General features: G+C 39.6%; 2 protein-coding genes across 2 annotated transcripts in view; one reads left to right on the forward strand and one right to left on the reverse strand.

Annotated features, from left to right (window-relative positions):
- Positions 1–1,302: 1,302 nt before the first annotated feature.
- Positions 1,303–9,485, reverse strand: chordc1b (cysteine and histidine-rich domain (CHORD) containing 1b). The gene is made up of 11 exons (XM_072445957.1): positions 9,366–9,485; positions 6,502–6,551; positions 6,356–6,412; positions 6,095–6,255; positions 5,358–5,458; positions 5,007–5,065; positions 4,008–4,078; positions 3,723–3,828; positions 3,319–3,438; positions 2,861–2,923; positions 1,303–2,779 (listed from the first exon to the last, which is right to left on the reverse strand). The coding sequence occupies exons 1-11, from the start codon at positions 9,427–9,429 to the stop codon at positions 2,597–2,599; spliced, it is 1,035 nt and encodes a 344-aa protein (XP_072302058.1). The 5' UTR covers positions 9,430–9,485; the 3' UTR covers positions 1,303–2,596.
- The window catches only part of fat3b (FAT atypical cadherin 3b), a 110,309-nt gene continuing 96,767 nt past the window's right edge, over positions 9,479–23,020 (forward strand). The window contains exons 1-6 of the mRNA XM_072445647.1: positions 9,479–9,640; positions 9,808–10,014; positions 11,740–14,601; positions 15,069–15,203; positions 15,962–16,163; positions 22,872–22,990. Coding sequence (XP_072301748.1) covers positions 9,479–9,640; positions 9,808–10,014; positions 11,740–14,601; positions 15,069–15,203; positions 15,962–16,163; positions 22,872–22,990 — 3,687 coding nt within the window. The remainder of the gene's footprint in view (positions 9,641–9,807; positions 10,015–11,739; positions 14,602–15,068; positions 15,204–15,961; positions 16,164–22,871; positions 22,991–23,020) is intronic.

Raw genomic sequence — 23,020 nt, forward strand, 5'->3', positions numbered from 1 at the left:
TTAAGAAATTACTCAGGTAGAAATAAAAGTATCACATATAAAAGTCTTAAAGTATTAAAGTACATGCTTTTAGAGTAAAAAGTAAAAGTACTAAACTATTAAAATGTGAAATGTGGTGAAATTTAAAACGTTTTTTCAATGTTTCTAGACTTTTTGTTGTATATTTTTCTTTGCTCAAGCCAGAACTTGAACTCTTTTTTGCAGCACGCCACCACCAATGTGCTAAAAATAACGCTCTAACAAAACAGAAAGTTCAAAAAAGTAGTGGAGAAAGTTCAGATATCTGCTCTCAAATGTAGAGGAATACAAGTTTGTATCCACTGTAAAATACAAAGCACAGATACTTAAAGGTTTTACTTAAGTGCAGTACTTTTACTATTTACTAATGGTATCAAGCACACTTCAAACTATGTTCTGTATTATGTTATTTCCAGCACTGAAGCAGTCGACGCCCAAAGATCACTTACATTTTACACTCTCTCATGGAAACCTTCGTTAAATTCATACAATTCTCATTTGTTCAATTTTGTCTTTTGTTCCATTTGTTCTTTACGATTATATTCAACACTTTCTCTCAAAATGGTAAATTAAACCTCAGTTAAACCTTAAAAATGAATTACACACTGTAGATGGAGTATTTTATTTACATTTACACTGTCCCAATGTTTGCTTTTGTCATTTAAATTCTTTTTTTCGTGTGTGAAATGAATTAAGTCCATAATCTTTTTGTCTGTTGCTTGCATCTCTATTGTTACAGGCACGTAGAGTTCTCAGGGCAGACATTTGATTAACATTTAAATTGATTTACGTTTGAGGCTGATGCTTCGTAAAGATCGAAAAATCAGCAAAAACTTTGAGACACCTTCACAGGGCGTGAGGTTTGGGGGCATTTGAATTTCTTTGAGCGTCGAATTATTTAAAAGGGGTAAGACCACGGCCTGACATTTGTAGAAGTCACAGCTGCGTGGTTCAAACTCTTCACTCTAAAGGTCACGCTCAGTGTAATCCATGAGAAGTTGTGAATTTCAGACCAAAGGTAGAACCAGGAATGTCAAACCATTCGCCTCCAGAGAATACTCAAGTGGATGAGCGTATGCAGGATAACTGTTAATTCAAAAGTAAAAAAAATACTACACCCACTTCCAACGGTTTTGACATGTCACGTTCTAGGGCTGCGAGCGGAGAAACCCTCACGTTTACTACGGCAGTAAAAACGGTTCAACATTGGAACAAACATTCAATTCAAACTGAAAATTTCAAGTTCATTTCCTCAAAAGTTTATTTTTTGATTATGTTTTTACATGATCCCAACTGAGATTAGCACAGTGTTCTTTGTATATTACATCCTGTACTTCTGATGCATGTTCCTGCTGAATATACAGTACTGTGAATGGTTGAAAATAAATGTGAATGTACTTAACACCATCACATTTTGAACCTTCAGGCGAGAAAAGAAATGTTAAATGTCGCACGATGGAGAAAAAAAAGAATCAATTGTTCAGCGTGCAATTTCCAGAGCGAGTTGAATTAAAGTTCATCGAATGCTTCTGCTCAGAAAAATGTAAAGATTTAAATCTTCTGCTCTGTACGGACTTGTTTTCCTGTTGTAGACAAATATAACTGTGCATACATTTATGGATACAGTAATATAACATAAAAACAATGCCTAATGTGACACTGGATAAACAAGAATGATCAAGCAAGTTTAAATGACAGTAATATATTGTCAAAAAATCATAAAAAAGGCATAACAATTAAAAGGAACTTAATCAATTCCTTAATGATGCACTGTGTAACTTCTGCAGACTGTTTTTCTGCATGAAAATGTTATTGGACTCGTTTCAGTGTGGCATTAAAATGTATCTATCTCCATGGAGACGAGCAGGAGCACCAGGTCAGGGTCTCATTTATTTACACAAGTTTCCACGTAGTTTTTTTTAATCTATAAAAAAAGGACAATTTGACACGGGAATGAGTCAAAAAATTGTTAAAAAAAATGGTCCAAAAGCTGTTGATTTGTCACGTGAGGGTTTCAGGAACGGAGTTTGTTATAAATGAGACCAGATCTGTGGAGAGGCGACCCCTGCTCACGGTAAGAATACAAGTTTAAGGGTATTCCAGCAATAAAAACACCTGTAATTTAATAAATGCAAAAGTCTGCTCCCAATGGCAAAAGTCACACAGTGAATGGAAGAACAAAAACTATTGTGCAAATGTCTCGTCGAGAGGAGAGCTTTATTCATTATTATGCCGCGGAAATGTCAGAAAAGGTCAATAATGGGTCAACGCGCGAGAAAGTGATTAATGGTGGTAATACAAGTTTGAGAGAAGAACTCCTGCTCCGCTGGGGCAAAGAGCGACGCTAAGTAGATGCCACCGCTCGACTCGTACAAGTGTTTTATCCCATCGAGTGCCTTTTGAAAAATACATACTTTATAAAAACAACATTGAAAGTTGGTCCAAACACTGAAGTGCTGAGGAGCAGAGGTCAAAAACTGAACGGAAAAGGTTTCGACTTGTGGAAAGGTGAAACGTGGACCAACAAGGTTTTGTATCTAGCTGAAAAACAAATGTACAGACACGTTTTGCAGTCATTTCAACTTTCGTCTTCATCCTCGTCGTCCTCGTCGCTTTCCGCCCGCTTCTTCTCCTCTGTGTTTTTGGGTGCGGCGGGAGGCGGGAGGTCCAGGCGAGCCCAGGACATCGGCTCGGACTTTTTCATGGCGATTTCGATCTTGGACGCCATCATGTTAACCTGACTCTTGCTGACGTCGATCACCTTAAGACGCATAAACGGAGGGTGAGCGTGTGATTTATTAACCTTGTTTACAACAGTTACAGTTACAGTCACATGACTTACTCCCCAGAGGCTGATTTTCTGCTTGAATTCCTTCTCTCCTTCAAATATAATATGGATATTGAGCTGTGGGGAAAAAAAGACATTATATAATCTTTATTTCTGGATAATACACTGAAATGGACAAGAAAAAACACACACACAAAAAATATGAATATAAATATGAATTTTAAGCTTTTTTATTTTGTTAAAATTGGAAAAAAAAAAAAAAAAAGGTTGTGTTTGGCCTTTACAAGTCAGACTTTCATGTGCTCAAGACAAACATTATTATCATCTGTATTTTAGTACGGCTTGTGTTGTAATACTAAAGATTTGCTCTTTTATCCATGCGAAAAAGAAAAACACAATCCAGTTAATCCAGTTCTGTGCAGTGTAAATGTGTTCAACAATGAAACAGTTTACAGAAAAATGTCCTTGATCTTAAGACAGTTTTCAAACTCACTGAAATAAACCGTACGTACAGTGGTGCTGTTGGCGTCCACGTAGCTCTCTTCTGGAATGGCGTTCTTGGCGTAGATGGAGATGATGACCTGCGCTCCCGTTTGGTGCCAGTCGAACCGGCACGGGACGACTTTCAGACCCTACGAAAAGTACACAATACTATCAGCCGTAACGCAAACTCACAGCCTCAGTTTAACCAGTGCTTTGTGTCAACGAGTAACTGTACAAATTAAATATATCGTACGTGGAACACTATTTTTGCACAAATGAATCGGAATATCGTTTCATAACCAGCGTGTGGCTTTTCCAGAATATTTCTCGACTACACGCGCCTGTACTTCACACGCCACTAGATGGAGTTCCTGAGGTTTGCCAGCCACATTTGGACTGACACTACAAACAGATGTCTAGCGGCGTTGCCCACCGTCTCCTTCTTCTTCCATAGATGTGTCCCCTTGGCACAGCCCTCCTGGGAGAGGAAGGTGTTAAAATCGGAGGTTTTCCGCTTGCAGCAGCTCCAGTATTTCATCCTGTCCAAAAAGCAGCAACAGGAACACGCTGTCAATAACGTGCTATTTCAGACAAGCGGTAAACAACAGACGCAGAAAGAACACAAGCGTTTCCACTAAATTGTTTTGCTGCCAACAGAATTACTACTCGAAACATGTCAGCGCGAGAAGGAGAAAATCTGTTTGAGTGTAAGACTGACCCTTCGTGGAAGATTGGGCATCCGGAGTGGTACATGCAAGTCTCCGAGTCGCTTGCAGGGCCTTCAAAACTCTACCAGCAACAAATGTACTTGGTTAAAACAACTCCAAACACTTCTATAAAACAACATGTTCCAGAATCAAATGAGCCATTGTATTTGGGACAAAACCATGTAACGAGAGCAGACTAATTAATGGCTCGTTTCCAGTTTGAGGCCTCGTTGTAACTGATTGGAAAAGCTGCTCTTGAGAGAATACGGCATGATTTTCAAATTGGTTGATGAACAATTATGGAAATAATGAAATCCCCACTTCAGCGTGTATTATAACCCGTTTCTGTAAATCGACTTCAGAAATGTTCTAGGCTTTTTGCTGCTCATCGATTCAGGAGAAATGTGTATATACGGATAGACAAGGCTTTAAACACTTTAAACCTTTAAAAAGCAGCTCTGTCATATTTTACAGGCTGAACACAAATCTATAAACAGAGTTACACCATCTCTCAGTAGAGTTTAGGACATTCACTTAATGTATTTTAAGCTTTTTAAAGTACATTTTCTGGCATTTAAAACCAATTTTTTTACACCTTAAAATGAATACAATAAACTCAAATGTATCCGGTGTGATATTCAAAGGTTTTGTTTGCAACAATGTGCTAATTATGATGAAATTCTAAATATTTAATTGAATTCAATTATCTTTCAAGTTCATTCACTTATTACTAATTTAGGCCATTCAAAAGTGGATTTACAGGTAAGTTTAAAACACATCTGCATTTGACCTTGAATAACGCTGAACAGACTGGCCAGGAGCAGTGGGACTGATCTCCAGCTCTTAATGTTTACACAAAAGAGTAAAGCTCAAGTTTTGAATGCGTTTCCAAGAATACACAACATGAAGCGCTGTTGAAACTCTATTTGGCCCTGAACAAACTGTCAACAAAGCCCCTCCGCACGAGACCCTAGAGTGAATGTGTATTACAACGTGACATGTCGACCTACTTTGGTGCATCCTCCATTTTTACAGGATGTTCCGATCCTGATCTCGTCGCCGTCTTCCTCTGCAGAGACACAGAAAGACGCTGTCAAAGACTTGACACTTAAAAGCTCTGAAGAGCCTCTCAGAGATTCTGACGTGTGGGCCCGTCCCGTCAACTCCTCATCAAAACTATAATGTGAATGACACTAGTGATGACATATTCCCCATCGCAAAACCATCCCAACCCCGCTGTCAAACTGTCCTTCCCGTCTGCTCGAGATGCATGGCAGCTTCAGAAGAGGAGGACAAAAGTTACACGGCTGCACCGGCGTTTTAAAGAAGAGAGGGAGAGTGCATGAATAACGTATGCCCACCTTTCTTTTCAGCGGTGTTCTCCGACAGCTTCAACTTTTCTAGAGCCGTTTTTAGAGACGAGGCGACTTTATGCTGCAATCTCAGCGCGGGCTCGTCGGGGCTGTGGGAGACAGATACGGGCCGTCAGCCGTCATTGTAGCAGCCGAGCGCTCCGAAAACCTGCGCTACTTCTATCCAAGAACCGGTACTCGAGTCGTTTTTAGTATCTGGACGATGAGCATTGCAATGTCTTGGTTACGGCCTTTGTACATCAAGTGCGAGCTCGGTCTTTAAGGTTCACTCGAGCCCACGCGCCTCCATAGCGGCTCGATAGCTTCACATGCATTAAACACCTCTTGAATCCGTGCTTCATTATCATACATTAACACAATATCCACCGTTATATCCACTACTGTTCGGCTGACATTATAACTCACACATTATAACGAACATTCGGGAAAATGGCTTCAAACAAAACTGATTCTTTACTTTAGTAGTGATATTTTTTGGGGGGAGAAATGTTCAGTTGAATGGTAAAGAAACATGTACTTAGTTATGTATTTAGTAGTTTATTCATTACCATGTGGCCTTATAGTTCTGTTATAGATCAAGACTTTTCTAATACTACTCAGGAAAAGTGCAGTTTTGTCTTGTTTATGTGATTTATTTCAGTATCTAAACCTTAGTATGTTACCAAACTTGTGTCTACTGTACTTTAACCTTCAAAGTACAATGTTTTCCCAGGGACTTCTCATACCTCGGTCTGTTGATAGCGTCTATGGGCTTTGGTGCAGAGATGATGTACTCATTAAACTTTGGCTTTAGTTCCTCTCCCTCTTTCTTCTCTCCAGACGACTTCACGTCTGGCTTGACCGGCTCCGGGGGCTTCTCTTTGTTGTGGGGTCCTTTTGTGCAGCCCTGTTAAGCCCAACGCCAATGTCTTAAGGTCAGTGCGACGGCGGACAACAATGGACAATGGGAACCAAGAAAGCAACGTATGGATTTGAAGTGAACTTACGGCGATGCTGAGGAAGTCTGAGAAGTCCGTGGTCCTTCTCTTGCAGCAGGACCATCCCTGGGGAAAGCACACGCACACTTTATGTTGACTGAAGAGGAACTCAGACTAGCAGATGCCTCCGCTTGCACTGCATTTTTGCCGTTTACCTTTAATGCATCGTGGAACACTGGGACTCCTGGATGATACGTACATCCATCTGTGAAAAAACAGATTTGATTTAATTAAGATGAAATGATGTTTAGTGAAGTGGGCCACATGAGTAATCTAAAAGCTCTCGGATGTGACCGTCGTGTCGCTTACGTACAACAAACAATGCAGATCAATTATTCACTCGCGTCGTTTGGGTTATTTCCGTTTTAGACCGTGGTTAATGGGACACATTTCAACTTAAACAATAACACAAAATCAGAACATATATATTGAAATATGCGACACAAATGTATTTCAGACTAAAACCTCCCGCACTACAGAGACATGATTTGGAGGACATCTGCTTAACATGTATGAAATAAAACACCAGAAACGCACTCGACAGTGAAGTGCTTAAACCCTTTTTCAGTCGCTCTCAGAAGCAAAACATTGACGTTAATGTAGAGATTTAAATAACTCATCAACACTATAAATCAACTATATTCTTGGTGGTCTTAGTCGTGTTCCTGCCGCAGCCGTGTCCGTGACCAAGAAATCCCTTACGCCAGATAATAATATGCTCCATTTGATATGAAAGTGGCATCCTATTAAAATGGAAATTAGATAGACCTGACGGAGTGTTTGTTATAATACTTGGAGAATAAGGAGGACAGTTCTAAAAAGGATGTGAAGAGTGAATAAAAGACTCATTTGAGGCTTTCGCTGTGTGGGCAACGTGGACACTTTGAAGTTCAATTATTTTTTTTTTTAGATAAAAGGGGTTCAAATAAACACAAGAGCAGCAGGTTTTTTGTTCTTTGTCGGATCAGATTTCGTTAGTATTTAACACTTGAATATGTGTGAGATGAAGGAGGTCATTTCGCTTTTAAAATGTGCGTCATAAATAAAATGCATTATTATTATTATGATCAAATGAATGGGGGCTTCGTCTATGGATCCTGGAATGGTCAAAATAGGTTCCATTTAGGGCTGCAAATAAGTCTATTAGTTCACTATTCAATCATTTTTTTCTTCTGTACGAAGGAGACATTTTAAATACATTATCAACCAAATAAAGGTTTAAATAGACATATAATTTATTACATTTTGATTTGAAAATGCAGCTGTGATCATTATAAAAAAGGTATTTTCTTATATGACTTATATTTTTTTTATAGTCGACTCTAATAGATTCAACACAACACATAAATAACCTTTATAGAACTTGTTGCGTTCAGATGGAGAGCAGGGCCCAATGTAGAACTGATATGGAAAGAAATATTGAACCATTGGTGTGCGATCGCGTCCACAAACGTGCCACATTCATCTTAAGCCTCCACTTCTCTCTCATACACACTTTGACTTCTACTACAGCTTTTATTTAGTTGCTCGTCCCAACATTGTAGCAGGATTTGGGGAAAATGTCAAATTGCAATTCTAAATTATAGGATTATTTTGTTCACATTTTAAAACATATCCAGGTGAATTGACAAGAAGAAGCTGTGTACTGACAAATAATGAAAAAAAAAAAACATGTTTGTACAATCTAAACGGGGAAAGCGTTTTTACGCAGAATAAAACGGGATATTTTGTAGTTTGTGGAGGAATTATGGTAGTTGTGTCCATCCATTACTGAATGCAAGTGCAGAGAAATATATATATAAAAAAATACATTAAATTAGTTTATTGTTGCAAAAGGCTCAGTTGTAGTTATTAGATAAAGTCAAAGTGTGACTTAAAATAGTGTCTGAAAAAGAAACAGCACTGACAGAACGGTGCAAACTGCAAAGTCGCAGCGCAACGAGATGAAGTAATGTTGAAGTGACTAATTAAGAGCGACAGCTGTAATCTGCTGTTAATTGAGTGTTCAAAGGCAGACGAGAAGAAAATGTTCTTGTGGTGGAATGTTCTGGTCAGAAACTGTACCCTCATTATTATTATTATTATTATTATTATTATTATTATTATTATTATTATTATTATTATTATTATTATTATTATTATTATTATTATTATTATTATTATTATTATTATTATTATTATTATTATTATTATTATTATTATTATTATAGATTTATTTTGCTGTAGGTGTGGAAAGAGATAGACCCAAACTTATGTCAGAAATATAAGTTTGGGTCTTTATTTTATCTATGCAAGATCATGCAAGACAGTTTAAGTAACAGTAGAAGTAGTAAAAGTGGGTTTAGTCTTTTACAAGTTTAGGATTATGAATAAAGGACTGGAGTAACATATGTTGCTATAGTAACAGCAACTCATTAAATATGCCAAATGACACAAAGAAGTGAAAGGACCAGGTTACACTATAAATGTTTCAAGAATGAAGTCTAGGGGGTAATAAAGTCTAAAGAATAAAGTCTTGAAGTATAGGCGGTCTAGAAGTAGAAGTGTATAATAACACACCGAAAGTATAGTTTTAAAGTAGGTTTTTACATGCAATCTAACTCTTTTAGCCCACACGGTGTAAAAAAAAGCTCAAGGGGGGAAAAAACAGCAATTCAAAATATACTTTGTGCTTGAAGTATAGTCATAAAGCTATATGTAATCGCGTATAGTCCAAAATATATGATTCATAACTTCATTCAGATATGGCTCTTCACAGTTGCTTCAGTGTACTGTACACCCATGAGAACACTGAACGTGACTCCAAAGACTGTAGACTTATCATTTAGCTTCTACTTCAGTCACTTTCAGCTCAGTTTAATCAAAATGACTCGAGATACACTTTGATCACGTTTGATTGTTCACGAAATGGCGTTAATGTGTGCGGTCTTTACGTGAACGAACGCAGCGGATGGTGTGGAATATTCCAGATAACATGAGGCTAGCATTAGCATGAGATGAAACTTAGCTTGCAACTCACCTTCAGGGTTATTTTCTGGCTCAAATCGCTGTCCGCAGCCCTTATTGTAACACAACGTAGACATGATGGACGTCGAAATGCTTCAGACGACTCGTTAAAAGAGGTCGGAAGCGATGAAAAGAGGGCGATGCACTCACACACTGCCCGAAACGCTCCGCTCCGCTGTGCTGTGTGTGGACCCAACGGTCTCACTTCCGGGTTTGCTTTCCGGAAAACCTTCGGAGACGCTCGGTAAACTCCGGCGCTGTCGAGCCGAGCCACACTCCCTCCATCCGGCGAGAGGAGCGCACCGGAGCCCATTATAAGCGAAAACTGATGCTGTCGGGCTTCCAAACTCGCGGTATTCACGAATGCCATTTGTACCGACTCGCGTCTCCGACTTTAATAAGTGCAGGACATAGATTTATCAGTGTTTGCATCAGTTTGACGCGTCTCCCATTAGTTCGTGGCTGAACATCCCATGCTGGCGGGCGCTGGGTTGGAGTCAGGTGCACGAAACTGGGGCAATAGCTGTTTAGTTTGGATGCACCCAGCGTGTCACTCGCCCGCCGGGATCTGTACGTATGTTTTCGTCCGTGACATCTGGGTCCCGTATTTGGCAACTGGCGAGAGGACGGGACAGACTTCCACTGAGGGTCGTGTGGACAAGGTAAGATTTGGGAATCACAGAAGCGACGGAGCGACCGATTGCAACGCGTTTAACTCGCGCGTGCTGTCGAGTTATCTGAGCAGAAATGAAGATTTAAGCCCCCCACGGGACAGTAACTCCAGCAGGAGACGTTCAGTCTGTGAATAATGGTGCTCAATATCCACCGGCTACTTTTATGTATCACCGTCTATAGATAACCGGGGCTGTCAATTTATCCCGCCTATGTTAAATGAAAGAGATGAGCATATGCCTCATATCACATGATTTAGTGACAGCATCATTGTCACTTATAGAGAAGTAATGGGGACAGTTTTTCAAGAGGCTCTGTAACTAGGCTATAACAAAATGAAAATGATTGTAGGCTGTTCAGTGACATGCATAATAAATTGCTCTAACCTATATTAAATGCACTGACAAATGTATGCTGCATTCAGTTTTCAATTCACTATTACACAGTATCCATCAACTATTGAGACTCATTATTTACAGTAGGCCTATTATTACATGACTGGCCTATATTTAGAGTATGCAACACCGATATAATTTGATCATTAATGTACTTGCTTTGTTTGCTTTGAAAATAGGCTTTTGAAAATACATTTTAAGAAAGTAACTTTTATTTTTTTTCTCAACGCAAGAAAGCAAGTTGAAACATTCACTTAGGAACAATGAAAGATTATATTGTACAGGAGAATCAACTGTGTTTGTTCACGATCTCCTTTGAAACTAACACTAGAACAGTCATTTTGACTGCTCCTAGATTAGGAAGTCTTTTTACACTGCTTAGTTAGGTTTTTAGTATTCCTCACTTTTGGACTTTTACTGTATCTGTATATATTTAATTTTTATGTTATGATTTTGAGAACATTTTCAAATTTAAGTGAGATTTGAGAAGTTCTACCTTTAACTCAGTCAATCAGTCATTTTGACGGCTCCATTCATTTCAATGTCATTCAATGTAAATGCAACAGTTTTCCAACAAACATTCTTTTATTTTTCAGGATTTTTCATTCTTCATTAGACAGGACATTTTAGTGTGAAATGGGGATTAGAGAGAAGGGAGGACATGCAGTAAATTGTCCGAGCAGGGATTCGAACACACAACACGTGCCAGCTGCATGTGGAGGCTGGTCTATGTGGTATATGTGCAGTATATGTGCTGCCACTTGGCCACCGTAGAGCACAGCAACAAACATTCTATGGCAGTAACTCTCCACAGAATTCCTTTGGTTTGAATGGGAGCAGTCATTATCTGGGAGTTCTAGTAGCTTCAAATCTCTGGGAGTCCTAGTGCTAGTGGCACTGTGCAGTGCAAGTGTTATGCTTTGATTTGGTATTGTTTTAAGACTTGCTTTTCTCATGCTTTTTGTTCAGTTTTGTGCTTCTGTAATGCTCTGTCTCAAAACAAACTGTTAGAGCCCAACATTGAGTATGCTGTCACAGTAGTCATAAGCAGTTTCCCTGAAATGTGTTTGCAACCTCTATTCTTGAGTTCTCTATCTCTTAGCATGCAGAGTGCCTGTTTCCTTCACTTTATCAACTGACTGTGCATCTTGGTTTTTTTTTCTCTTCTTTTCAAATGCAGAGTAAACTGGGTAATGGAATAGCAATGAAGAAATGACTTCTCGTCATCGGGGAATTATGCATATTTTTTCCAGACTTTCACATTATTTCCACCTCATCTTATTTTTCCTCCATATAGCTTTACCCTATGCAAATCTTCAGTTTCTCCTCGAACCAAGGTCAGGACAGGCCCTGCTGCTTTTTACTCAGCCGGCTTACAATGCGTCTATCTTTGAAAACTCTGCTGCCAGAACGTATACGTGGAGTGATGTTAAGATGGGTATTGTGCTCAACCCCCCGTATTCCTTGGACATCAAATATACCATCCAGTCTGGAGACAATGACGGCATCTTTCAAGCGGATGATTTTACATTCGGAGACTTTTGCTTTCTTCGATTACGCACTAATGGTGGAAGTGGTGCCATTTTGAACCGAGAAGTTCAAGATAATTACACCCTGACTGTAAAAGCATCTGCCCAAGGAGGTCTAGAGGCCTTAACCACTGTTTATATCACAGTTTTGGACACTAACGACCTTCGCCCGCTCTTTTCCCCCACCTCCTACTCATTTGTTGTTGCAGAGTCTGCCCCCATAGGCACCAGCATTGGCCGAGTTACTGCCACAGATGCGGATGTTGGCTCAAATGGAGAATTTTACTATTTCTTCAAAACCAGAGTGGACCTTTTTGCCGTTCATCCAACCAGTGGGGTCATCACTCTCACACGACGGCCTAGAATAGACAAGCAGGATCGCTATGAAATTGAGGTGCAAGTGATGGACAGGGGAATGAAGTTGTATGGAAGTAGTGGAATTAGCAGCACGGCTAAACTGGTGCTAACTGTGCAGCGAGTGAATGTGTTTGCGCCTGTTCTCAATGCTGTTACAATTGAGCCTTCGTGGGATGACAAGGATCCCATCTATGCAGCTATAACTGTGGACGATAAAGATGAAGGGGTTTCTGGTGATGTAGAATGGGTTTCTATCACTGACGGAGACCCCTTTGAACAGTTTATAGTAGAACGCTCCTCATCTGGGAAAGAGTACAGAGTCAAAGCTTTAGACTTGATAGACTGGGACAAATTTCCCTTTGGTCTCAACTTGACAGTTCAAGCTAAAGACCGGGGTGTCCCTGCCAAGTTTTCTGAGAGTAAAGTTGTTAAGTTGCTGGTTACAAAGCCTCTTCCAGTAGCAGTCAATTTTGAACGAGATGTTTACGTAGTCAAACTGAGTGAAATCGCTCCCCCAAGCACTTTTATTGAGGTGGTGAGAATCTCCCCAGCTCCTACGAGTTACAATTACAGCTTCACCAGGCTCCCAGATCCAACGTTCTTTGATATAAACCCTTTGACTGGAGTTATTATGACCACAAGGCAACTGAAAGGGATATCACAGGATTTCATAGAGATGGAGGTAGCTGATATTGTCAGCCAGCAACGCGCACGAGTCAGAGTAATTATAGAGGATGCAAATGATAACAGCCCAGTATTCGGCAGGTTGGCATATGATGTTGCTGTGAATGAGAGCTCACCTGTGGGCACAGTGGTTATTACTATCTCAGCCACAGATTCTGATAAAGGTGAGAATGGATACATTACCCACGCAATCAGTAATGATCAGGACTTGCCATTCAGCATCGACCAGGCCACTGGGGAGGTGAGAGTCACTAAGGAGTTGGATTTTGAATCTGCAGAGGATTTTTATACCTTTGCTGTGCGGGCCTCCGATTGGGGCACTCCATACAGAAGAGAAAGTGAGGTTAATGTTACAATTCGTTTGATCAACATCAATGACAACCCTCCTCTGTTTGAGAAAGTGTCTTGTAGAGGGATGATAAGTCGCGATTTCCCCCTCAACCAAACTATCGTCACAATGTCTGCTGTTGACATGGATGAGCTGGGATTAGTCAGGTACCGAATAGTGTCTGGTAATGAGTTAGACTACTTTACTCTGCACCCTGTTTCTGGTGCTCTGTCATTGAAAAAACCATTAGCCATACTTAATATAAAAAATGGCATATTCAACCTGAAAATAGTCGCAACAGATGGTGAATTGATATCAGAGCCTACATTTGTCAATGTTTCTGTGGTGAGGGGTAGAATGCCACCCGGGGGGTTTAATTGCAGGGAGACCAAGGTTGCCCAGATGTTGGCTGAGAAAATGCTCTCCAAAGCCTCAGCAATGGCAAAGCCGAGTTATTCTGAAAGGTACACAGCCGACCTTTACTCTGCAAACACACAGGCACCGCAATTTGAAGCTTTACCCATGAGCATTTTAGTGCGGGAGGACCTGCCTGTTGGTGGCAGTGTCTTCCAAGTGAGAGCGAGGGACGGCGATATAGGCTTCAATGGACGCGTGCTATTTTCAATATCTGAAGGAAATAAAGAAAACTGCTTTAAAATCGACATGGACAGCGGACTGATAAGTGTGTTACTGCCACTTGACCGAGAAAGAACAGATCGCTACTTCCTCAACATCACCATCTACGACCAGGGCGATCCCCAAATGTCAAGTTGGCGCTTACTGACAGTGATCATAGAGGATGCAAATGACAATGACCCACTGTTCTTACAAGAAAGCTACGCCGCTATTGTGTCGGAAAATGCAGTTATCGGATTGGAAGTCATCACTATTATGGCGTTTGACAGCGATATGGGTCCAAATGGACAGCTCGTTTACATCATGCTGACCAGTGTCCCTCAGTTTGGTATAGACAGCGAAACTGGGAGCGTGTTTGTGGCCAGCAACTTGGATAGAGAGAGCTCCCCCACATTTACGCTGAAAATTGAAGTGCGGGACAAGGCAGAGCGAGGCACCCGAAGGTCATCTGTGACTACATTAAGTATTATAGTGGACGATGTTAATGATTGCGCCCCGGCTTTTATACCGAGAAGTTTTAGTGCCAAAGTCCTGGAGGACCTTCCCCCTGGAGCTGTCATTAGCTGGGTCCAAGCACAAGACCCAGATGTTGGACCTGGTGGACAAGTCTGGTACTCTCTGATTAACGACTTTGATGGCACTTTTGAGGTATGTATTTGTGAAGTAAAGTATTATGTAAGTTCAGATTGCTGTAGCTTTTCCCCTTATAGGCAATATAAACCTAATTCCTCACCCCTAATTTAAAGTATGCAACAACAACAACATCTCTGAATTGCACTACATGTAAAAGTTGTGCATGATTATTAGACAGTAAGATTCCAAAGTTCTTGCAAGTTTAAGGCCCCACAGCCAAACTGGAAGCTTGTGGATTTGAATTTCTTACGGTTTTCAGTAAGACTTTCCTGGTTCCATTTTAAAAACACTGATCCCCGTGGAGTGACTGGAACAGCAAATAATCCCTAGAGACAGTTCAGAATAACCCACTGCTACTTTGTTAAGGTAGGCATTGCAGTCTAGCTGACTTTTTCACTGTGTTTTAGTAGATGTGTGTAAAGAGGCACTTAACAGCCGTTATTAGTTGTTTCTAATACATGAGCTTGTAATGTTTTGTTCAGATCGATGCTGTAAGTGGATCCTTGAGAATAAGGATGGAGCTGGATTTTGAAAAACAACAGTTTTACAACTTGAGTGTTTTGGCTGAAGACCGGGGAGCACCAAGTCTGAGTGCACAGACGTTTGTGGAGGTGGAGGTGAGTAACACACACGCTGTTTACTAATGAGCAGTTTCATCAATTAACAACCACTACTGTAGTCTGTAGCTGTGCCTTGTTTATTGATTCCATTGTACTGCACTAAGTACTGTGCTAACGCCGCTGCAGAATTGGAAAAAGTGACATATCACTTTTTCCCTATTGTTCACCTATTTTTAATCAAAATAATAAATACTAGTTTGTGAAAGATATTTATGCAGATGTTGAAGACAAATTTAAAAATATATCTGTTAATATACTTTACAACCCATTTCATACTCAGTATCACTAAAATGGAGTGACTGATATGTCAGAATGTACAATACTTCATGACGCATCAAATTATTATGCTTTTCGAAAACATCTTACCCACATTTTAATGCCTCATTCTCTTTAGAATGTCAACATTTTATTAGATGTTGACTAAAAGGATTTCACAAACAAAAAATCTTATCCTCAAAGGGACTGAAGATGGAATCGGAATCAGAAATCGGAAATGAGCGACTTTGGCTATAATCTTTAATAATAAGTGTTGTGCCTTTATAAATAAATACAAATACAAAATAGTTTGCCTATATTATAATACAATATGTCACCTAATTGATATTCATTTAATCCACTATTCCAGAGTAAATTGTGTTTGGTCAGATTAGAATTTATAATGCGCTGAACATGGACTTGGAATGAGTATAATTTTCATGCCACTGAGCCAATATGTACTCTGTCAAATGATGTTTAACTGCATCTCTTGCGTTTAGGTGGTGGACGTGAATGAAAATCTGTACGCGCCCTACTTTCCCGAGTTTGCTGTGAGAGGCTTGGTGAAGGAGAACAGTCGCATGGGCACCAGTGTCCTGACAGTCAGCGCTCAGGACGAAGACCGCGGACGTGACGGGCAGCTGAGGTACTCTGTCAGAGGAGGCAGTGGGCTCGGCACTTTCACCATCGATGAAGACACAGGTGAGACACAAGATCAATTCCAAAGACCATTTATGTAAAGTAAAAACCAATAATGCAAAGAGCAATGCTTGCAATGTTAACCATGCCACTCGCTCAAATTATTTTTGTCAATTTTTACACGTTAAACTAAAAAGTTGATACAATATGTACAATATTACAAAATTGAATGGTTTTCCAACCTTCAGGCATAAATCATCAGGCACTTAAAAATAATAATAAAATAAAAAATAAAACAAGAAGTTTTACAATACATAGACATCACAGACAACCATTCACTCCCACATTCATTCACTAATTTAGAGAGAACCCACAGTAACACGGGGAGAACATGCAGACTCCACCCAGAGAGATCATGTGATGTCTGTCTGGTCCGGGAATCGAACCCTTGATCTCCTTCTTGGGAGGCAAGAGTGCTAACCGCCTTTGCCACCGTGCACTCATACAATTCATTAAAACATTAAATTAAAAAAATAATGTCAGTAAAAAAGTTACAGCTAAAAAAAAAATCAATTAAGAAAAACAATCCAATATTGCTACTAAATATCGCATCCATTCTGTATAACTACAGGAAATAACCAAATTCATTACAGCATATAACTTCAACAGCCTTTTCTGATTACATTTTTTTTATTAATGTAACTTTAATGAGGAATATGTTCAATTGTTGCACTCCGTGGTGCCCTGACCTCTGCATGTCTCTGGTGGGTCTGTTTGGTGGACACAGGGAGACACAGGGTGGTGTATTTTAGTGCTGGTGCAGGGATGGGCCTCACGTGGGAGATCATTACTGTAATGAGGCCAGCGTGGCAGCTACACTGGCACAGGCCCCAGGCAGCTTTGTACAATACGTTCAATGCCGTGCAGATAACATTGATCAAGGATTCCTCTCCAGTGCACTCCTGTCTTTCCTAAAATGTAAACTGTGTGACTTCTTTAAAGAGTCTGACCCACAAAAGGTGTCTCTGAGTGTCCTGCAGTGTCTTAGAAGAAAACAACATTCCCAGAGTTAACTTTCACAGTTTCAGCCACATAAAAAGAGTTTATGTCTGTTAGATTCAACTTTGCTCTTTTTCTGAGTCCTTCACTAGTTTATTAGCCTCAAAGAATGTAGAATATATAATATAAGAAATATAGTATATAGCCTTGACTCTTTGCACCAATCTCCTTTGAACAAATTGAATAATCCAATTCTTGATGGATTTGCTTTTTTTCCACAAAATTCACAAAATTCATTGAATGAAAACCCACAATGCTTTATATATATATTGTCCAGTAATGTGAACAGTGGACACTATAGCACTCAGCTAGTTTAATAGTAAGTCGCTTTCCAATCAGCCCTTACGTGACTTTCCTATTCCCCTGTGTCAGGGGACAAAACACTGAGGGGTCAGATGAGGGGCAACTACAGGGGAAAACTACTGTAGACTAGGTCAATAGTTGATCCACCACAAGAAAAAAATAAAACCTTTTTACAATCCATTAAAGCAATCTATTTAAAACATGTTGCCATACAAAACTATGAATATCCAACTTTTTTTGTTTTATTTTGCCTTTGTCTAACAATAAGCAATTGTTTCACAAAGTCAAAATCTCAAGTGACATTATGTATTTGGGAAAAGAGGGACAGTTTACACTAACACAACACAATTGCTCAAATCTGTGTTTGGTGTTAATCCTTAATCTTGACTCTGTATGCCTCTCTCCATGGTGCTGAAAAACTCACACTGCATGCATCCCAAACAGTTTTGCCATTCACTCTCTCCCTTTCTGTTCTCTGCATGATAGACTTTGTTATAGTGAGCAGTTCATTTAGATTTTTGACACTTCTCAATCAACGTATAATTACATCCAGTGATTATTAAAGTGTCAGCGGCGGCACGTCTCTTATAATAAATGGGAATAGCGTTCGTTTGAAGCTGGTCCCTACTGTACTGTACAAGGCGTTTGCACTGGAGGCCTTTTTCGACCTTTAACTAGGCTAATTAGTATTGACTGCAGTTCTGAGAGAGCACTAGCAATACAGTGCACAATGGACCTGCTATACACATGGATCATTTTAATCATTGTGTACTCAACTGCAAGAACTAGGAGCGATTGTCAAGCTTTTCAAATGAATCACCATTTCAGGAGATAAACATATTCCCAAGAACTTTTTTGTAATAAAACGTGTACGAACTACTAAATAAGGATCAAAAGAGGAACATGATTTATTGGTCTTATGAAAGTGGATCATTTTCTATCAGGGACAATTTCTGGTTGTCTTGAAACCAGAAGTTAAGCTCCTGTATAGGACAAAGAGAGGAGTTGTTTATTGGGCACAAATGTCTCTGTTAAATTGGTGTGATGGAACTTTTTGTTGACTCCCTAGAAAACCTCCAAGTAAACTCAACTAGTTAATAACCAATTTATCTGATACTAGGGCTGCAACTAATAATCATTTTAGTAATAGAATGGTCAGCAGTGCTGCCCGGTGGTCGAGTGGTTCAGGCACAGACCACGAAGGCCGGGTTCCAGACAATTTGCTGGATGTCCTCCCTTCTCTCTCATCCCCCATTTCACACTCTCCTTTCCTGTCTAAAAAAGCTTTTGGGCAACAAAATCTAAAAAAAGAAACAGAAAAAAGAATTGTCAGATTAGTAGATTTTTTTCTGTTTTAAGTATATTATCAACCAAAATACATTTGAACAAATAATGTATATTTCATCAAGGTGTTTTTTAACATTTTGATTTAATAAAAGGTTATGGTACACTTTATTAATCTCTCATGAGGGAAATCATTCTCTGCTTTTGACCCATCCTTCAATGCCACTGGGGCTGCTTCAGGGGCAGTGAGCAGCTGCAGTGCAGCACCTGGGACCATCCCCAGATCATGAGCTCAGCTTGGTCAGGACCATAGCTGGAGGATTCCTATTGTGCATATTATTAGGTTCATGGGGAAAACAGGATTACCCAGAGAAAACCAACCCAGACACAGAGAGAAACATGCAAACTCTGCACAGAAAGGCCCAGGAGTTGAACGTCTTGCTGTGAGGCATGAGGGCTAGCCACTCTTTGTTGTAAAAAGGTATTTTTTAATGTTTGTATAGTCCAGATAAATAATACAATGATCAAAATAAGACAACAATTATTTTATAGTCGACTAGTCACCATTAGTTGATTAAATGTTACAGCCTTAACTGAAACTCATGCTTGTGTTAGTTTATCTGGGAAGTTCAGCCAGCTTCGTTGTCTAAAACAAACCCGAATGATAGAAAAACCTGGAATAAACTCAAAATTACTGTCCATGAAGTACTACCTTTTAAATGTATTTCAAATGAATACCCATCCATTACAGGACCGACATGTTACTACCTTTAAAATAAAGACGTTTGAGAACCATTCCTAATAACAATTTATCTTGATCTTAAAAGATGGCTACATTATTTACTTTTCTATTAAAACTCCAGTTACCACCAAGAAACTTTAACAGATTTTTCAGGGGAAATCAGAGTGCTTGTTAGAGCAGAAAGCAGAGTGTGGGAGTGGAAGTGATGCGGGAGAGGAAGGGAAAGTGTGCAGGGGGAGTTGAGTACATAAAAAGTGTTGAAAGAAAATATAGTGTCTTTTCCCTCCCTAGACTTTTATCACCATTTCTTCAAAGTTGCAGCTATTGTTTTTTATCTGTGCTAAAATAAAGAAAGGGGAAAAAATGAAAGACATGATATATACTGTTATATATTGTATATATTGGATGATGTTTTCAAAAGAATGAACCAAAACAAAGTAAAACATAAATATCAAATATGACAATACGCAGACACTAATCAATACTAAAACTTGTACAAAAACTAGATACTCATTTAAACAGATATTGTTACAAATAAAAAAATACATACAGGACAAAGTTGGACCTAAGAATGGTCCTACACCAGACTTTTCAAACTGGTATGTAAGACCACATCATGAAGAAACTGCTGTTATTTTGTGTTTACAAAAATACTCTATTATTCAAATAGACAGTCTTGAAATGATCACAGTAGTACAAAGTAATACAGTTACTTATTTATCTTTTATCTATTGTTTTCAGTAAGTTAAAACAATGTTAAATAATGTAATATGTATCACAACAGATCAAATATTAAACAAAAGTTAAAATTTTAATATTTAACTGCCAATTCTCATTGTCAATCACAACACTGTTGGCCTTTACAAGTTTATGACAGCATCTGGAAACAGCCCATGGTGCTGTGCTATTATGTATTGAGGTGTAATACGTAGTTGTCAGGTGCATCACTGATCTGTCCTCCTCCTACATTTGCCCCTTCTTGCCAGCAGTAAGTGCATGTAAGAGTGCTGTGTGGAAGCCGGGAGGGATTGTAAAAAGGGCAGAAATAAGAGAAAGGGTGGGAAATCCATTTAGTTTTAACTTATGCACGGCCTTGCTCTGTGGATATGATATGCTGCTGTGGTCAGCAGATTGTGAGAGTCCGGTGACACTGCCGCTGTATGTCATGTACGCCTCCAACAAACGCCCTTCTTTCTCACGTTTGATAGTTAGATGTTTCAGATGACTCACTTTAATGCAGGTGGGAAGTGCAGAGGGTATCAATCAAATGATAAGTGGGATCTTTTCAGGCTTAAAATCTTAGCACTCCAGAGCTTTGAACAAAAATTTGTATTCTTGTCATTGGGAAGGGTAGAAGCAAACCCTGCAATTTCTCATGGGCCAATGACAGAAGCCACAGCTCTGCTATTAGTGCTTTTGCAAGGTCCTGGATTTGTCACAGCAGGATGAAGCTTTCTTTAAGTCTTAGACTAACTTGCCTTTTATAAAGAAATTCATTTCGGTTTTCTGTTTCCCTCTTCTCCCCTGCATTCTCACCATAAAACTATACATCATATTTTCCATCCATCTTGTGACTGATTATTCAGTGTTGTGGCATAATTCGAGAGCTGGTCCAAAAATGCGTTTTTGAGACTCTCAAGTGATGGAACGCTGTGACAAATGTAAACTTGAGGGGACCAGGCACTCCTACACTGGAAAACATTCCGTGACCCTCCAATTTTTAGTTCAGTCTTTGAAGTGTGTTATTTATGGTGAGAATGGATGCTGTCAAGACAGATTTATATTGAATTCAGTGAATGGTGTCTGTCGGTCTTAAAGTTCAAAGAGCTTTCGAAACAGCCAGCTCTGTTTTCTACGTCTCTCTGACGGAGATGAGATGTGGCTTGAAAAGGACATGGTCAAGGACAAGGGAGCAAGGATGAGTTTGAGCACGTTATGCACAAAGCCTGGTGTCTGGAACTATAGTGTCATAATCAGAGACTATTTGTACTGATAAGGACATAGGACACGCAGCTGAGGAACCAGGACATCTCACACCTCCTGTCACAGAGCACTCAACTATTAGCTCCAGGGAAATATATATGGGACATTTCAAGTTCACGCTGGAGGAAGTATATACAAATGATGAATTAGCATTGTGTCTACTGTAAACGTACATTTGACCACAAAATCAGGCCATTATCTGATTTGTATATCAGAAAAATGCAAGTTAATACTTAGTTTTCTATTTATCAATGTTATTTTGGTTGGATCAACTGCAATGTTTGAATAAATTCAGTTCTAACAACGATTTATCTTTCTACAGAAGTCTTTAATTCTTTTCCAAATCAAGCTTTTGAAAGATGGAACTTTTAAAGCATAACCTGATATTTTACTCATAGATACATAGGTAACAATCACAACAAAAGAGTAGTTATCTTCATCTTAAGAAAAGCAGGTCAGTCTTTCCAAACGGGAGGTGTAATTGGTACGGCTGCACCACATAGCAAATGTATTTTTATAATTTATTTGCGGTACACTGAATCCAAATCAAATTACCGGAACGTTTCGACTGCTATTTTGACAACATCTTAGCATTGTAATGTTTTTTCCTGTTTAATCCAGCTGTTCAGACACGTTTCTCTGCCCATTCCTCTTGGTCAACTTTAGGTCAACAGGTGCTTTAATCATTTAATTGTGATAAAAATGTAAATGTTTAATCCAGGCTGTTAAATGTTTATTTCTTTTTTTCCTCATCTGTAACTGAATGTATATTGTTGTATATCTTTATTGCTGTCTCTTCTTGTATTGCTTTGTACTGTAACTGTGGGTGACTCCTGAATCTTAGAGTGAACTTTCACTAGCCCTTGTCATTTCTTGTATGCACATTGACAGCTCTGCAAAACCTATTGTTTGTGAGCCTCAAGAGGTCACTGTGCCGACAGCTCCTCGTCAGCCACTTTGTGTGTGTGTGTGTGTGTGTGTGTGTGTGTGTGTGTGTGCGTGCGTGCGTGTGTGTGTGTGTGTGCGTGTGCGTGCGCGTGCGTGTGTGTGTCGTGTGCGTGCGTGTGTGAGGTTATTGGCGTAAGGTCAATGCCTATTCCGTTTAGCGCCATGCCAATAACAGCAAGAGCCGTTTGGTCAGCAGTGATTAACCAGAAAAAAAGCTGAGGCACTGAAGGTGACTAAACATAATGCCTGTGAAAGTCAGTGAAGCGAGCCAGGACACAAAGTTTTCTCTGAATTTGTCCCTTGCGCCTTTTGAAACTTAAGTGTTCCTTGGCCTCTGGAGATGTTTTCTTGATGTGCTTCGCCGACGACACCCACCACAGCCCAGGACCTAATAGATATGTATTCTCAAGCCTGCCTAACAAGTGCATTTATCTTTGTGTCTGGCTGAACAGGGGTGATTTACACAGCTGCTATCCTGGACTGTGAGAGCAAAGACTCCTATTGGCTTACAGTGGACGCCACAGACAGGGGGGTCACGCCTCTGTCTGCCGCCATCGAAGTCTTTATTCAGGTAAGCGCACGCTGCATTTCAATATCATAC

This window comes from Eucyclogobius newberryi, unplaced genomic scaffold, assembly GCF_026437365.1.
Source record: "Eucyclogobius newberryi isolate DKJ021-1_F unplaced genomic scaffold, fEucNew1.0.hap1 SCAF_15, whole genome shotgun sequence".
Taxonomy (NCBI): domain Eukaryota; kingdom Metazoa; phylum Chordata; class Actinopteri; order Gobiiformes; family Gobiidae; genus Eucyclogobius; species Eucyclogobius newberryi.

Coding starts and splice junctions, on each gene's coding strand:
- chordc1b (XM_072445957.1), bottom strand. CDS start 9,429: ATGTCTACGTTGTGTTACAATAAGGGCTGCGGACAGCGATTTGAGCCA. Junction 3,439..3,722: donor TATGGAAGAAGAAGGAGACG/GTGGGCAACGCC, acceptor TACTTTTCGTAG/GGTCTGAAAGTCGTCCCGTG. Junction 2,924..3,318: donor TGGACGCCAACAGCACCACT/GTACGTACGGTT, acceptor TTTTCCCCACAG/CTCAATATCCATATTATATT.